Source organism: Emys orbicularis, chromosome 1 (assembly GCF_028017835.1).
Source record: "Emys orbicularis isolate rEmyOrb1 chromosome 1, rEmyOrb1.hap1, whole genome shotgun sequence".
Taxonomy (NCBI): Eukaryota; Metazoa; Chordata; order Testudines; family Emydidae; genus Emys; species Emys orbicularis.
Window position 1 is genome coordinate 104,762,344 of NC_088683.1, and position 17,349 is coordinate 104,779,692.

General features: G+C 45.7%; 1 protein-coding gene across 1 annotated transcript; it reads left to right on the top strand.

Annotated features, from left to right (window-relative positions):
* The first annotated feature begins 1,432 nt into the window (after positions 1–1,432).
* On the top strand, positions 1,433–16,821 carry LOC135879053 (natural killer cells antigen CD94-like). Its single transcript, XM_065404869.1, has 6 exons — positions 1,433–1,499; positions 5,555–5,653; positions 6,994–7,158; positions 8,037–8,191; positions 13,276–13,385; positions 16,671–16,821. Exons 1-6 carry the CDS (start codon positions 1,433–1,435, stop codon positions 16,819–16,821), a joined length of 747 nt encoding a protein of 248 aa, XP_065260941.1.
* The last annotated feature ends 528 nt before the right edge of the window (positions 16,822–17,349 follow it).

Below are 17,349 nucleotides of genomic sequence, written 5' to 3' on the forward strand. Positions count from 1 at the left end.
TTACAGAGGAAGAGCACGGCTTGTACCCTGCCGGTCAGTGCAGTGCTCTGCTTTGGGACTCACTCTCTGCTTGGCTCCGACAGGAGCACAGAACAAGCCTGTTGGCTTCACAGCAGCAATGAAAACACCCACCAAACAAGTGCAGGGCAGATCTGCCTGTGGCTGAGCCCACATGTCACACAGGCTAACTTGGTTCTACCGGTATAGATGCTACTGCACCCTTTGCAGCCACTCCCTTTCCCCCTCCCCCAAATTACACCGATCCACCCTGCACATTCAGCGCTATGGAATCAAAACTCACCTATCTTAAGGCTGTACTTAAATATCTGAAGCCCGCACGCACACAAAGGAAGTTGGTCAGGCAGCAGCCAACCTCTGAACCCGTGTGTGGGAGTTCACAGTGATTGGATTTGGAAGTGGAGGCTCATTTGAAGCAAAAACAACGAGGAGTCGGTGGTACCTTAAAGACTAACAGATTTATTTGGGCATAAGCTTTCGTGGGTAAAAAACCCACTGATGCAGATGCAGTCTTGTGGATACAGACTAACACAACTATCCCTCTGACATTTGAAGCAAAGAAACCACTGACTCAAACAGGCCAAATCAAAATGCAAGGCAGCCGAGCAACCCCGCCTGCTGGCTTTCACACATTAGTTATGTCGGTGGTATGTGTTCTGCAGACTCTCCAGCTCACAGCCGGCCCCGCGTCCCACGCAGCACCTTCCTGCTGTACTGCCCCCAGAGCACCCCACGCACAGAACGCTCAGCAACCGCACCTGCATCGCGCCGCGCGACAGCCCTGCTCTGACTCTAGGCAAACAATGCCCCAGGGTGCACGTGAGAAAGATCGTGGCCAGGAGCAGGAGCTTGCAAGCTAACCCCCTCCTCACACGGTACTGAAATTCTCCCCAGGGGGAGAACTACCATAAAGTCTATAGCACTGCAGCCTCAACCTGTTCTTAAGCTCCTTGCTGAAAGGAGCCTTCTCCCTCACACTCGCCCCAGCTTTAGAACTTCTTGTCTTTAATGGTTCACCTATCAGACACTTTCCAAGAAGGATGGTTTTGTGCTTAAGGGGCAGGCATAGGCAGCAGCAGGCCTAGGGTCTGTTTCCACTTCTAACAGTGGCCTCATTTTTCCTACCTCAAGCGGGAGCTGTAGGGTTCCTGTTACATATGCAACATAGTCACATTATACGAAAATCCTTTCTTCTTTCTTTTTTGTTATAAAAACAAGCCCTACCTTTCAGGCATGCACTAAGCTGTCCTCTGAACTCAAATACAAGCATCCTGTGTGGTTTACTTTGGTTTAAGTTCATAAGTGACCAGTCTCTCTCTGCTCCTTCCTTCCTACTAACTTCCCATGGTTGCTTTTGCTGTGACAGTAAGGGTTGTTTGTTTCTCTTGGTTTCACTCTGCAAAAGAGGCTAGAGATGGAAGAGGGGGAGGATGGTTACACAGCCCTACGCTTCAAAGGAAGAAGGAAAAGATCAAATGGAGGTAAGAATAACATCTCCAGACTTTATTTCTGTGCCATGTACCACCAGATAGTTTGATTTAGCACAGTGGTTCTCAACCAGGGGTCTTGGGCCTCCTGCGGGGCTGCAAGCAGGTTTCAGAGGGTCTGGCCTGCCAAGCAGGGCTACCATTAGACTCCCTGGGGCCCAAGGCAGAAAGCTGAAGCCCCACAGCCACTGCATGGGACTGAAGCCAGGGGCCCTGAGCCCCACCACCGGGGCTGAAGCCGAAGCACTGTAGCTTCACTGGGGCTCCTGTTGCATGGGGCCCCAGGCAATTGCCCTGCTTGCTACCCACTACGGCCCTGGCTTTTATATGCAGAAAAACAGTTGTTGTGGCACAGGTGGGCCATGGAGTTTTTATAGCATGTTGGCGGGGCCCCAGAAAGAAAAAAGTTGAGAATCTGGGATTTAACGGATAGAGCAGGAAACTGGGAATCAGGACTAGAACTGGGCAAAAAAATTTGGACAGTTTATTTGATGAAAAATACAGTTTTGGCTGACCCAAAAGTATGTGCAAATTTGGTACTAATAATATTGGCCGTTCACAAAACAGTGGAGGTTGTGGTGCTGCTGCAAGCCCCCCAACCTTTAGCCCGGGGGTGGGATGCAGGTGATCTGGCTTTGAATCTGTGCTCTGGAACAGAGCCAGAACACCCTTTATTGATTCACCAAAAATTTAAAAAAATCAAATCAGGTTCAGTTCAACCTAAACCAATTTTTTCCCGTTTTTTTTTAAATTTTTTTTTGAACTGCCACCAAACCAAAAGATCAGTTATTTGTGCAGCTCTAGTCAGGACTGCTTGAGTACATCTACATGGCAAGCAGAAACCCACAGCAGCGAGTCTGGGTCTAAAGACTTGGGTTCGCAGGGCTCATGCCACCACTGCAAAAATAGCTGTGTAGATGTTCAGGCTTGGGCTGGAGCTTAGGCTCTTTCTATACAGCTATTTTTAGCAGTGTAGTGTGAGCCTGAGTCCGTAGACCCAGGCTCTGAGACTTGCTGCTGCATGTTTCTGCTTGCTGTGTAGACGTACCTCTTGGGTCTTTATCCAACTCTGCCAATGGCTTGCTGCATGACCTCCAGTTAAGCATGCTATTTAAACTTTCTGTACATCAGTTTCCCCATCTGTAAAATGTACTTGTTTCTGGCTGTGGTGAAGCTTAATATTTAAAAAATGTTTTGAGACCCTTCAATGAAAAGTGCTATAAGGGTGCATAGGCATATTTATTTTCATGATATTTTTATTTAATGAGATTTGAAAATGCCATAACCACAGATAGGTTAGAATATTTTGAACAGGGAGGGCATGAGTCCTCTTTCACTCATATGACAGTGGAGTTACTCCTGATTTACACCAGAATAAGTCAGAGGAGAATCAGGCCAAGAGTCTTAACAGATTTACAGGAGTCCCATTTGCACATCAGATAATGTCTAATATGGCTAGCCTATACCGGCTGCTTTTGTAAACACTTTTGAAGAGAGTGACTGGGTAACCGCTTTTCCTTGGCACTGTTGAAGCCACTGATAGGATTTGTCACCTTTCCATGGGTTACTCTTTAGATAAATTAATATTTAATAATTTAATAATAATTAATACATGTTATTTATAAAGTCAGCATATCAGGAAGTCATCACAAAATGGTGCCTTAACCCACAGGTTCCTGCCCATTTATGTAAACATCAGCTAAAGCTCCACAGAATGAGAGAGAGAGCGCGGGCGTGTGCTATCCCAGTGCAGCAAAACAGAAATGTGATCCTTAAAAAACAGAGAAAAAATTACTTTAGGGCAATTAATAACCCAAAGCTAATTACATCTTTCGCTGGTCTCTTAGCAAATAGCTAAAAATCATCTAGCAAATATTTGGGGAGGGGTTTACAGAAGGAAAGGACTGCAACTCAGTGGCTCTCAACCTTTCCAGACTACTGTACCCCTTTCAGGAGTCTGATTTGTCTTGCGTACCCCCAAGTTTCAACTCACTTAAAAACTACTTGCTTTCAAAATCAGACATAAAAATACAAAAGTGTCACAGCCACTATTACTGACAAATTGCTCACTTTCTCATTTTTACCATATAATTATAAAATAAACCAATTGGAATATAAATGTTGTACTTCCATTTCAGTGTATAGTATATAGAGCAGTATAAACAAGTCATTGTCTGGATGAAATTTAAATTTGTACTGACTTCGCTAGTGCTTTTTTACGTAGCCTGTTGTAAAACTAGGCAAATATCTACATGAGTTGATGTACCCCCTGGAAGACCTCTGCGTACCTCTGGTTGAGAACCACTGCTGTAACTTATCTGATCTCTGAGTAAAATGGAAGCAAGTATATTTGTATCCTGGACCTAGAGAATGTAGAGTAAGAATTTAGAGGGTGAGGTGTGACTGAATGATTTGGGAGTAGTGGGAAATGGGTTGCAATGATTTTTACCTCTAGAGCACAAGCTGCCATGCAGTTCCACCTCAGTGGATTGAATGACTCAAGGAGATAGCATACAGAACCTTTTATCTCTAGGGCACAGTTTACATCCACTCTCAGGTCATGGGGAATGGGTTAAATAGAGCCTTCACCTCTGCAGAAGTCATCTTTTCCAATGTTGCCCTATGCATGTGGAGATTGAGTAATTCAGGGGGGCTGGAAGGGGACACTGAGCCACTCAGCTTTAGGTGCCATCAGTTCCTATCTGTTCTATGCAGGTCAGTAGTGAGTGATCAGAATTCATTCCCATCTGCCAGCTGTTCAGTGCATTGTGTGAAATTATTTAGGGTTGCAGTCTAATACCTGATAGGACAATTGTCCACATCACAAAACCCACTCCCATGGCTGGGATTGCTTACCCTTAATTGGCTGTCTCCCAAGGAATGGATGGGTTACACAGACCGAATTCCCTACTCAGCCCTGGAAGAGGGATCATGATCAAGTCACTTTGATGGGGGGCTGATGTGTTGGAAACTTGTACTGCCACTGCTCATACTATACCTGTTTGGAGAGCTATACAAAGAGCTTCAGGTTCCTGGACTCACAACGCAGCACTTTTCACCAACACTGTATTCACGGAAAGTAAACCAACAAAGAACAAAATAGAGCTAGAAATATCCTCTTTCTCCAACCAGGAGGCTGGTACAAGCTCATTGACTATGGGAGGCTTGATGGTATAGGTTCATAGTTCAAAATACTTAGTCCATAGATTCATAGATTGTAAAGCTAGAAGGGACCACTGGGATCATTTGGACTGACCTGTATAATGCAGGCCATAGAACTTCCCTAAATGAATTCCTGTTTGAGCTAAACAGGAATTCATTTTTCCTCTGATGCTTTAGAGGAGATTGAAACATCCAGAATGCCCCATGTGAAGCACCATTCCACCATGTATACCATGAAAGGAAATTTCTTCCTGACCCCCAGGGAGTAGTTTATGCCCTGAAGCACTAGGAATGAGGGAAATATGTAACCCTTGTAGAGTCACTGCAGATGCCATTCTTATATTTTAATTCCTACAGAGCTATTTGCCTCAGTAGTAAACCAGGTCAGTGCTTCCAACTGGGCAATTCTAACTTTCTTTCCTTACAAGTGCCCCCCTTGCCTTCTGTTATGGGTTAGGATGAATAAAAGTGCCCAGCTGGCCTTTGCCTTGGTGGGTCTCTTCCTGTTTCTAACCAGGTGTCGGCAACCTTCGCACACAGCCCATCAGAGTAATCCGCTGGTGGGCCATGAGACATTTTGTTTACATTGACCGTTCGCAGGCACGGCCCCCCGCAGCTCTCAGTGGCTGCGGTTCGCCGTTCCTGGCCAATGAGAGTTGCGGAAAGCAGTGGGCCGCAGGAACGTGCTGGCTGCCGCTTCCCACAGCTCCCATTGTCTGGGAACGGCAAACCTCAGCCACTGGGAGCTGTGGGGGGCCGTGCCTGCGGACAGGCAACGTAAACAAAATGTCTCACGGACCGCCACCGGATTACCCTGATGGGCCACATGCCAAAGGTTGCCGACCCCTGATTCTAAACTATGCTAACAGCTCCTTCTGTACTTGCAGCTTCTTCCAGGTCTTCTCCATTTTGCCATCCCTTGACCATATCCCTAGGAGTAGCGGTGACCATTCTGCTTGGGACTGTGACAGGTTTGGCTGTTCTGAGTAAGTTCTGGCTCCTTGTTTCAAAGCCAAGAAGTCACAAGAAGGGGAGGGTTAGTTCAATAATGGGTGAGACATGCCATAGGACCTCCATTTTTATGATCATATCTTCCATCCCTAATCCATCTGCCCTGCATATTACACTGGAAACACAACAGCTAGAGTTCCACAGTGTTGTGGAAACACAACAGCTAGAGATTTCTAGCGCTCAGCTATTTTAATTGATGGAAGGAAAAGAGAGCCCATTGAAGAGGGAAAGAGTTTACATTTAGAAAAGCTTGGCATCTTCATTCACTGCTCCTGCTACTTGTCCATTTGGCCAGATGAGACAAGTGTAAAGCAATGACTGAGGCATAAAAGCAAACCTCTGCCACAGGCAATTCGGAGAGACAGTCAGGCCATCTGTGGCAAAAAAAGGGCAATATTAGATGGGCCTCATTTTTCCTCTATCAGCTCATCACAGAGTGACACTGCCCTTAGGAGTGAGCAGGGCCAGTGCCTCTGTGACTCATCAGCTGTCTCCCAGTTGTTTTAAAAGAACATAAGAATGGCCATACTGGGTCAGACCAAAGGTCCATCTAGCCCAGTATCCTGTCTGCTGACAGTGGCCAATGCCAGATGCTTCAAAGGGAATGAACAGAACAGGTAATCATCAAGTGACTGTGATCCATCCTCTGTCGCCCATTCCAAGCTTCTGGCAAACAGGGGCTAGGGGCACCATCCCAAAAGAGGGCACCTGGGCTGAGAGGGAGAGAAACCTGGTGAGTCAGAGCTCCCAGAGAGCAGGAGATGGGAGGAGTTGTCTGCAAGAGCCTGTAGGGAGCAGAGAGCTCTCTGCAGGCCTTCACTGGAAAGAGGTGGGAATTATTAGGAAGGCAGTGAAGGGGCTGGCTAGCTGGCTTTCCTGAGCTAGACTGACAAGCCAGGAGAGAGCTTAAGGGTGAGAGCAGCAGAGGGAGATGCCTGCTGGCTCGTGGAGCCAGAGACCTGAAGCCGAAGGGACAGAGAGGGCGGAAGGCTGGGAGAGAGGCATGGTGAGGGATGCCAGAGCCTGTGGTGAGGGACGCTGATTGATTTGATGTTGGGAATATGATTATGGGACTTGGGTTATGGGTTGTGTGCATGGGACTTTGGTAATTAACCCTGCAAGGACTATGGTTGTACTCAAAGATTGTTTGGACTATTTACTGGGGACTCTGAGAAGGGGAAACTGAGGCAGGTGTGCCTCTCATGCTGTGGCTTGCTGTAGAAGGGCACTCCAAGCGAGGTTGCCGTGTGACACAGCTACTCATTTTGCTTAATCCATTACATGTATTTATATCTCTGTGTGTTTTCTGTTTAAGTCTTTCAAGGCTCTAGTCTCAGCTGCCTCAACAGTGCCCAGAATTTATCTGAGGAACTCAGTGGAAACAACCAGAATACGTCCGATGACCTTCACAGACGTACTGTGATGATGCTGGGCAAATTAAAGGAACATTTTTGTGGGGAGTTAGAGAGTGGGAAAGCAGGTAACAGCCTCATGTGATATTCTCCTTCCTGTGCATCACTGAAGCATGCGGAGACCTGTATCTTTATTAATAATAGTTCATAGTTTTATGACTGCAGGCATTTATAAAGCCCTAATCACTGTAGTACCTTGGTGCACTTTGAATAATTTAGAGCAGGTTTAGAAACAACATTTCCCCCTCTCCCCAAATAGACAGTAAATATACCATCGCCCTCTGCAGCACCAAACTGGCTACCCAAAAAGGACATGGGGTGAACCACCTAGCGGCCTGAATGGCATTCCCACAACCTGCACTTACTATAAAGTCTGAACAGAGAGATGGATCTTACATCACACTTCAAATGGAGCCAGGCTCAGATCAGATATTTTTTCTAGCAGAAGTGAATTCCAGAGGTGAGGACAGGAACATCCTGTCTATGGCGCCCAGGAGTAGCCCCCCTCAGGCAGGTGGCAGGAGCATTCCTGCTGAGCATAGGTGCAGTGACTGGACAGAGAGAGAGAGAGAGAGAGATGGGGCCTAGAAACTGCTTTATAGGTGATGATCAGTGCTTTGATTATCACCTAGCGATGTCTTGGCACCTCAGGAAGAGAAAGGAGCCTGGGTATAATAAGCTGCTGTTGCTCTGCACCCTTCAGAAAGCGGGCAGCTGCATTCTGTATTAGGTGAAGCATCTAGCTGGTTTTTCAGGGAGTCCCCAGGTAGTGCGTGTTCCTGCAGTCTAGCCTTGAGTAGACACAGACAAGGATTGCCATGTCAAGCTCCACATCTGAGAAGAAAGGATGGTCTGTGAAAGAGAGAGGGAGCTGGATAATGAGAGGAAAAAGGAGGGTGGAGATACTCCATTGATCTTGTTATAGGACTCTTTCTTTACCCTGTAGAACATGCCCAGTGTGAGTACTGCCCACTTGGATGGGTTCTGCGCCATGGGAAATGCTACTACTTCTCGGAGAAGAAAAAAAACTGGAGTGATAGCGAGAGGTACTGCAACTCACAGGCAGGCAGCCTGGCTGTGATTGACAATGAAGAGGAGAAGGTGAGAAAACACCTCGTTCACACTTCTAATGGAGAAAGGGAGAGTGATCCAACAAGGAACATAAGAAATACCATACCAGAAGGAAGTCAAATGTAGCTCACTTCCTGCCACAGAGGGTCAGACCATTGTATGGTCTGTATCAAGCTCCTGACACACCAGACATGACCAGGAGTCCATTTGTCCAGGGTCTCTTCATCTACTGCACCACTACTGGATCAGATCAATGGTGCATCTAATCCATTATTCTCTCTCAGCTTTTGCCATAGTGGAACAGACCAAAGGCTCATCTAGCCCTGTATTTTGTCTCTGACAACAGTCAGTGCGAGATACTGGTGGGATGTATATCCACAATGCCCTGTTATTATACTAGGGGATGGGGGAATTGCTTCCTTGAAAGTCTGTCTTCTCTGATTTTTTCACTGGGGGTCCTGTTGACAACTGGTCTATAACTTTTGCCTGCTTAGAAAATTACCATGGAAAGTAGATTGTTATTTTCAATTAAAAAAACTTTATAAATGGGTGCAAAAGAATCAGACTGGATTAGCCTAAACCAAAAAGACCACATTGATATAATCCAAGGACTGTTGAAATTATACTTGTTAAAACATTATGTGGAGCCAGATATTAATGAATTAAAAGTGGTATGTCAGTTATTAGGCCTAATTGCTGAACAAACAATGAGGGATGGACTATCCCACCCACCATTCCTTTTGTGAGTCCTTAAAGAAAAAGACTTTGGGGGAGAAAGGAGTGAGTTTCACCATCATGGCTGCCACCCCCACCACCTCCTGGGATCCGTGGGCCTTCATTATCCTAACCTGAGGGTATGCCTGCACAGGGATAAAAACCCACGGCTGACCTGGGCTTGGGCTCCAGGGCTGACAAATTACTACGTAGATGTTTGGGCTCAGTCTGTGAGAGTGGAGGGTCCCAGAGCACAGGCTCCAGCCTGAACCCAAACATCTACAGAGCAATTTTTAGCCCCATGGTCCAAGCCCCGCCAGTCTGAGGCAGCTTCTGTGGATCTTTTATCCCTATGTAGACATACCCTGAAAGATGTCCTGACCACACTAGGCCAGAGAGTGGTACCCAGATGACATTGCCACCTGTACCAGCTCCATCTGAATCCCAAATACCACCTGGGATGAAATGGGATCTCCTTTAACAGTAGCAAAATCCGCTCCAGCTCATTTCAACTAACCTTCTCTTTTGCCCAAAAAGACAGCTATCACCATCTTTAATAGCATCTAAAAGACTGTCAGACAAGTGGATTTTCCTTCTAAACCTCTCTCCAGCTAAAAGGAAAGAGAATAGAAAATGTTGTTAAATTAAAAGCTTTAATTAATATTTTACATTTCAAATGATTTAACTGTTTTTCCTTCTCTTCTGTATCTTTTAATAAAAGGTTACAAGGATTTTTAATGGTGTATTTGCCATGGCACTAAGTAGGCTGAAGTCTCCATTGTAGCCACCTTTCTTGAACTGTATTAATGCTCTTATTTTTAAAACAAATTGGGTTTAATTTTTGTAACTATTGAGCCCTGGATCCTCTCTTCTCTGTGCAGGGAAGTGAGATTATGCCAATAAGGCACCAGGTCACTTCACAAGCTAACCAGAGTCCCTTCAGAGTATCCTACTTCTGTCTAAGGACAAAGTACAATAATAGAGAGCTTTCTATCCAAAGCATATTAGCATCAAAGAATCCTGGAAAGGCCTTATTATTATTTTATTATTATTTATTATTAGGCTGCACTTAGTCCAGTGCCCACACCCCACTAGCCAGTGCAGTATTATTCCTTGCAACATATGCTCACTGTTGCTCTTTAACTCATTTCTTTAGAAGTTTCTAGATATGGTGGTTCAACCACTTCCCCAGGGGACTGTTATGTATTCACAAGGGGAAGTGAGTGTTACACCCAATTGATATGGGCTCAGAAAGAATAGTCTTGCAGTTAACACACAGGTCTGGGGGAGTCAGGAGACCTGGATTCTATTCCTACTCTTGTCACAAGCTTGTATGACTTTTCAAATTACCTAAACTCTTTGGGTCAAATTCACCTATGTTCAGAAGGTCAGAAACAGTGTCTAAGCACCACTTAGTGGCATTCACTGACCTGCTGCACAGGGGTGAATTTCACTCTTTGTACCTTAATTTCCCCATTTTTAAAATGGGGATAATAAGACTTAGCTGATATTTATAAAGAATCATAGAATCATAGAATATCAGGGTTGGAAGGGACCTCAGGAGGTCATCTAGTCCAACCCCCTGCTCAAAGCAGGACCAATTCCCAAATAAATCATCCCAGCCAGGGCTTTGTCAAGCCGGGCCTTAAAAACCTCCAAGGAAGGAGATTCCACCACCTCCCTAGGTAACGCATTCCAGTGCTTCACCACCCTCCTAGTGAAATAGTGTTTCCTAATATCCAACCTAGACCTCCCCCACTGCAACTTGAGCCCATTGCTCCTTGTTCTGTCATCTGCCACCATTGAGAACAGCTGAGCTCCATCCTCTTTGGAACCCCCCTTCAGATAGTTGAAAGCAGCTATCAAATCCCGCCTCATTCTTCTCTTCTGGAGACTAAACAATCCCAGTTCCCTCAGCCTCTCCTCATAAGTCATGTGCTCCAGACCCCTAATCATTTTTGTTGCCCTCCGCTGGACTCTTTCCAATTTTTCCACATCCTTCTTGTAGTGTGGGACCCAAAACTGGACACAGTACTCCAGATGAGGCCTCACCAATGTCGAATAAAAGGGAACGATCACATTCCTCGATCTGCTGGCAATGCCCCTACTTATACAGCCCAAAATGTCGTTAGCCTTCTTGGCAACTAGAGCACACTGTTGACTCATATCCAGCTTCTCATCCACTGTGACTCCTAGGTCCTTTTCTGCAGAACTGCTACCTAGCCATTCAGTCCCTAGTCTGTAGCAGTGCATAGGATTCTTCCGTCCTCAGTGCAGGACTCTGCATTTGTCCTTGCTGAACCTCATCAGGTTTTTTTTGGCCCAATCCTCTAATTTGTCTAGGTCCCTCTGTATCCGATCCCTACCCTCCAGCATATCTACCACACCTCCCAGTTTAGTGTCATCTGCAAACTTGCTGAGAGTGCAGTCCACACCATCCTCCAGATCATTAATAAAGATATTAAACAAAACCGGCCCCAGGACCGACCCTTGGGGCACTCCGCTTGAAACCAGCTGCCAACTAGACATGGAGCCATTGATCACTACCCGTTGAGCCCGACTATCTAGCCAGCTTTCTATCCACCTTACAGTCCATTCATCCAGCCCATACTTCTTTAACTTGGCGGCAAGAATACTGTGGGAGACCGTATCAAAAGCTTTGCTAAAGTCAAGGAATAACACATCCACTGCTTTCCCCTCATCCACAGAGTCAGTTATCTCATCATAAAGGCAATTAGGTTAGTCAGGCATGACTTCCCCTTGGTGAATCCATGCTGACTGTTCCTGATCACTTTCCTCTCCTCTAAGTGTTTCATAATTGATTCCTTGAGGACCTGCTCCATGATTTTTCCAGAGACTGAGGTGAGGCTGACTGGCCTGTAGTTCCCCGGATCCTCCTTCTTCCCTTTTTTAAAGATGGGCACTACATTAGCCTTTTTCCAGTCATCCGGGACCTCCCCCGATCGCCATGAGTTTTCAAAGATGATGGCCAATGGCTCCGCAATCAAATCCACCAACTCCTTTAGCACCCTCGGATGCAGTGCATCCGGCCCCATGGATTTGTGCTCATCCAGTTTTTCTAAATAGTCCCGAACCACTTCTTTCTCCACAGAGGGCTGGTCACCTCCTCCTCATACTGTGCTGCCCAGTCCAGCAGTCTGGGAGCTGACTTTGTTTGTGAAGACAGAGGCAAAAAAAGCATTGAGTACATTAGCTTTTTCCACATCCTCTGTCACTAGGTTGCCTCCCTCATTCAGTAATGGGCCCACACTTTCCTTGACTTTCTTCTTGTTGCTAACATACCTGAAGAAACCCTTCTTGTTACTCTTAACATCTCTTGCTAGCTGCAACTCCAAGTGCGATTTGGCCTTCCTGATTTCACTCTTGCATGCCTGAGCAATATTTTTATACTCCTCCCTGGTCATTTGTCCAATCTTCCACTTCTTGTAAGCTTCTTTTTTGCGTTTAAGGTCAGCAAGGATTTCACTGTTAAGCCAAGCTGGTCGTCTGCCATATTTACTATTCTTTCTACACATCGGGATGGTTTGTTCCTGCACCCGCAATAAGGATTCTTTAAAATACAGCCAGCTCTCTTGGACCCCTTTGCCCTTCATATTATTCTCCCAGGGGATCCTGCCCATCCGTTCCCTGAGGGAGTCAAAGTCTGCTTTTCTGAAGTCCAGGATCCGTATTCTGCTGCTCTCCTTTCTTCCTTGTGTCAGGATCCTGAACTCGACCATCTCATGGTCACTGCCTCCCAGGTTCCCATCCACTTTTGCTTCCCCTACTAATTCTTCCCTGTTTGTGAGCAGCAGGTCAAGAAAAGCTCTGCCCCTAGTTGGTTCCTCCAGCACTTGCACCAGGAAATTGTCCCCTACACTTTCCAAGAGCTCTAGAACAGTGCTTCTCAAAGCCGGTCTGCCACTTGTGCAGGGAAAACCCTTGGCGGGTCGGGCTGGTTTGTTTACCTGCCGTGTTCGCAGGTTCAGCCGATCGCGGCTCCCACTGGCTGCTGTTCGCTGCTCCAGGCCAATGGGGGCTGCGGGAAGGGCGGCCAGCACATCCCTCGGCCCGTGCCGCTTCCCGCATCCCCCATTGGCCTGGAGCGGCGAACCACAGCCAGTGGGAGCCACAATCGGCCGAACCTGCCGACGCGGCAGGTAAACAAACTGACCCAGACTGCTAGGGGTTTTCCCTGCACAACCGGCGGCCCAACTTTGAGAAGCACTGCTCTAGAATGAAAGGTGTCATGAAACTGCACATTATTATTATTATATTATTTTATTTATGGATTATTTCCCATAAGAGCATTGGGACAACTGGTTACACGTTTTTCTTTCTTTTGCCTTCATTAATATTATCCTGTCAATCTGATTCAGTTTTGGTCTTGTGTCTTCCAGACCTTTATTATGAACAGGATGAAGATGGAAAAAGGCTACTACTGGCTTGGACTCAGTAAGGGGAAGGACGGATGGTTGTGGGTGACTGGTGCCGGGTTACCAGCAGAGAAGTATGTTGAATCCATTCCCTTTTATTATTATTATTATTATTTATTTATTAATTTAAAACTATTTGGATCAAATAAGGATTCTATTGTTTATGCAACGTCTTTACTGCACTAAACTAAAAGATCATAGGTCTGAAGAGACCCCGGCCCATCTAGTCTGGTATTCTGTTTGTGGCAGACAAGGCCGTCCTTAGGATTTATGGAGCCCTATGCAGTATTATTAAACTGGTGCCCCTATGCCTGATTGCAGCCTGGGCTCGCATGTGTATTTTAGATAAGGATGGTCTTTTGAAGGATTTATTTAAAAAACTATATGTCTGAAAATCGAAGCATTTAAGGCTAAAGATGAATACTCAGATTGTGCATCTAAAAATCTATGCAAGGATTTTTTAGAGATGTGATTTTATAATCTTCAGCAACACACTAATGAAATATTTTTAAAGACAATTTTAAACTAAGGTCCTGTAGACTAACATTCTGAATAAAGAACAGGAGTACTTGTGGCACCTTAGAGATTAACAAATTTATTTCAGCATAAGCTTTCGTGGGCTACAGCTCACTTCTTCAGATGCATAGAGTGAAACACACAGACAGAAGATATTTTATACATACAGAGAACATGAAAAGGTGGAAGTACGCATACCAATTGTAAGAGGCCAATCAATTGAGATGAGCTATCAGTAGCAGCAGAAGAAAAAACTTTGAAGTGATAATCGAGATGACCCATAGAAGGTGTGAATAAATATTACAGTCATGCACAACTGTTTTTTCAGTAAATTCAGAAACTGACAGTATATACCTGGGGGTTGGCAAATGCCTGTTAAATGGCATCATTACCACTTGAATGGCTCTTTAACAATTTCAGTGTTGTGCTAATAGGTCTGGCAGGCTGGAGGCTTTTTCACTTTTAAGTACTAGATCCCCGCGGAAGGAAGACTCACCAGGCTGCAGCAGCCAGCTGTGGTGGGAGCCTGCAGGAAGGGTCAAATTAGAACAGGGATAGGAAGAGGCGGGAGGGTCGACACTAAGACCCTAAGGACAGCCCTGGTGGCAGAAGGCAGTACTTGATGCTTTTGAAGAAGGTGAAAGTCCCGCAGAATGCAATCCTATGTTCAACGTTGCACAACTGGAGCAGGGGTCTGAGCATGGGAGAAATTCCTTCTGTCCCCCACAGGTGATCATTTCATGCCCTGAAACAAGATACTGAGCTACAGCTACTGTTACTGCTCATGAAATTATGCTATCTCTTTTAAAACCAGATGCATCCGACGAAGTGGGTATTCACCCACGAAAGCTCATGCTCCAATACGTCTGTTAGTCTATAAAGTGCCACAGGACTCTTTGCTGCTTTTACAGATCCAGACTAACACGGCTACCCCTCTGATACCCTATTTAATTACTTAATCTATCTGTTTTATACTGCTGCCCACCACTGTAGTATCTGGGGCCAGATTTGTAAAGGTATGTAGGTGCTTAAAGATGTAGATAGGCACCTAGTCAGAATTTCAAAAGTGCTTAGGCACCTACTTCCCATTGACGTGAATGAAATTGGGTGCATAGATGCCTAGTGGGATTTTCAGAAGCACCTATCTGCATCTTTAGGTGCCAAATACCTTTAGAAATCTGACCATCAGTGCCTTCCTTGAAAGACCTACACCAAGCGCAAAGTCCCTTGTGGACTTCATAGAGTTGTTGGCACTTCTCCCTTTTGGGAGTTAAAACTCTGCTTAGGCTTGGGGTATGGGTTTTGTTTTACATTTTGTTAATTTCCTATTTTTGGTTGGTCAGTAGGTGGAGGTTTAAGGGGTCAGTGTTTTGAGTGTTGTTCTTACTGTAGAAAGGCTTTTTCAAAGAGGAAAGTTTTGCAGCATTTCCTTAAGACAGCCAGTCTCTTGATTTGCCTGGTCTCCCCTGGAAGATTGTTCCATAGCCACATCCCGTTGGCTCAGAATACTTTGTGCCCAGCTGTCATGTGCTTTGTTCTGGGATTTGTGACCACATTGTCCCAGAGGGGGACAGCGATCTCAGCAGTTCATAGACCAAAATTTGATCTTTGATGGAAGCTAGGGCTTAATTCACTAATTGCTTTGACAAATAGTACCAAGGCCATAAACTGACAGCTGACGAGGAGCCAGGGAGGGGCTTGAATACAGGCCTGATGTACTCACAACTGCCTAAACCATGGAGAGGGGAGGCAGCCACATTCTGTACCAACTGGAGCCTGTACATTCTCTTCACATTCAGCTATAGATACAGTGAATTACAGTAACCTGGACTGGATGTGACAAATGCATGGCTCACTATTGCCAGGTCCTCATCTGGAAGGAAGGAACTAGCAAGCTAACAGTGAAAGGGGGCAGTTTCAGATACTAATGCTCCTTGGATCCAAGCTTAGTAAGGAGTCCAACTGGCCCCTGACCTTTTTTACCACTTTGAAGAATGGGGGCTGTGTGCCTTCAGTAGAAGGTGGTGACAGTGTCTCGACTAGTTCTTCAAAGCATTTTCCCTCTCCAGCCAGCATCACTTGGGTCTTGCCTGCGTTCAGCTTAAGCCAATTGTTCTTCATCCAAGAGCTGATCTCTTGTAGACATTTTGACATTTTAGGAGTGGCCGTGGTTGCATCAGTTGATATCGCATCCCCATCTTAGTCTCTTCCTTCTCAAGATTATGCCAGTTTGGATCAGTACTTTCTGCCCACTTATTATCTGTAGTATCATAGAACCTAGGAGCCCTAGTCAGGACCAGGGCCCCACAGTACAAACATTGTACAAAAAAGCGGTCCCTGCCCCAAAGAGCTTACAGTCTTAAGATTCCTCCTGTAGTTTGACTTGGAAAGAGGATTCTTCATTTCCTTTCCTAACCTGTTGTGTAGAGGTGCCTGGGTTTGTTCTAGATAACCTGCAAAGAAAACATATTGGGCCTTTGCCAAAAGTGGCCTGAAAGGGTTCTGTTTTTTGTTTTGTATTTTATTTTAAATCCCCCCCCCCCATTAGAAATTCAGGTCTTGTCTACCCTCTCTTAACGGAGAGACTCCATGGACAATGGAAGAACTAGTAGGTTTATGACATCACAAATACCAAAGTCATGCAACTTGAATAACTGAGGTGGGGGCAGGGCAGAGCAGGAAATCCTTAGCCAGACTTTTAAAAACTGTTTGCTTGCTTCTGTTAATATCTATTTAACTCAAATGGTTGGGAGGAAAACTCTCTTAGTGAAAGCTGTTATTAACATACCCAACTAGCACATCACTGGAGTAAAATCTGCTTCTTTGACACTCTCTTCCATTAGGCTTCATGTTACTGGCACCAGTGGCAGTCATAGCTGTGTTGTTTGTGGCGTGGACCAGATTCTGGCTGAGAGCTGTTTCAACCCCAACAAATGGATCTGTGAGAAAGCCACCATGGAATTTCCAACTGTGAAGAGAGCCTCACTGGACTGAAATCCCCTCCCTGGTCCCAACAAAAGCTTGGTATAAATAGGGCGAGGAGCACTGTTACACCAAACACAAATGTAATACTTTGGGCACAACGTAAGATTTGAGGCTAAAAGACTGAATAGGCCAGAGATTGAACTTCTCTTTCCCCTTGAGCTAGTCCCCCACAGGAGAATCCCTAAAGGTGTATGTAATGCAGTGATTCCCAACCAGTGTGCTGTCAGGCCCAAACAGCTGTGCTTGGAATTTTTTGAAAAACTACATAAGAACAAGGGGGGGGGAAGCCGCCTTCTGATTGGCCATCTGCCTCACTGCCCCTCCTTGTCCAGGGGTGGAGCAACCAATCAGAGCTTCCTCTCTTCCCTCCTCCTGTCTTGTGTGAGCAATGGATCAGCTCTTCTGCCCCTCCCCTTCTCTCCTGCAGCTGCCAGCCGGAGGTGAGGGAAAGAGCCCCTGGAGATCGAGGTATGCCACGGCAGAGAAAAGGTTGGGAACCACTGATGTAATGTACAAGGAAGAGGGAAAAAAAAAAGT

Bases quoted from the DNA above. Each gene is read 5' to 3' on its own strand.
- LOC135879053 (XM_065404869.1), top strand. From the start codon at position 1,433: ATGGAAGAGGGGGAGGATGGTTACACAGCCCTACGCTTCAAAGGAAGA. The intron at 1,500-5,554 runs GTAAGAATAACA...CTGTACTTGCAG, and splicing joins AAGGAAAAGATCAAATGGAG to CTTCTTCCAGGTCTTCTCCA. The intron at 7,159-8,036 runs GTAACAGCCTCA...TTTACCCTGTAG, and splicing joins GTTAGAGAGTGGGAAAGCAG to AACATGCCCAGTGTGAGTAC.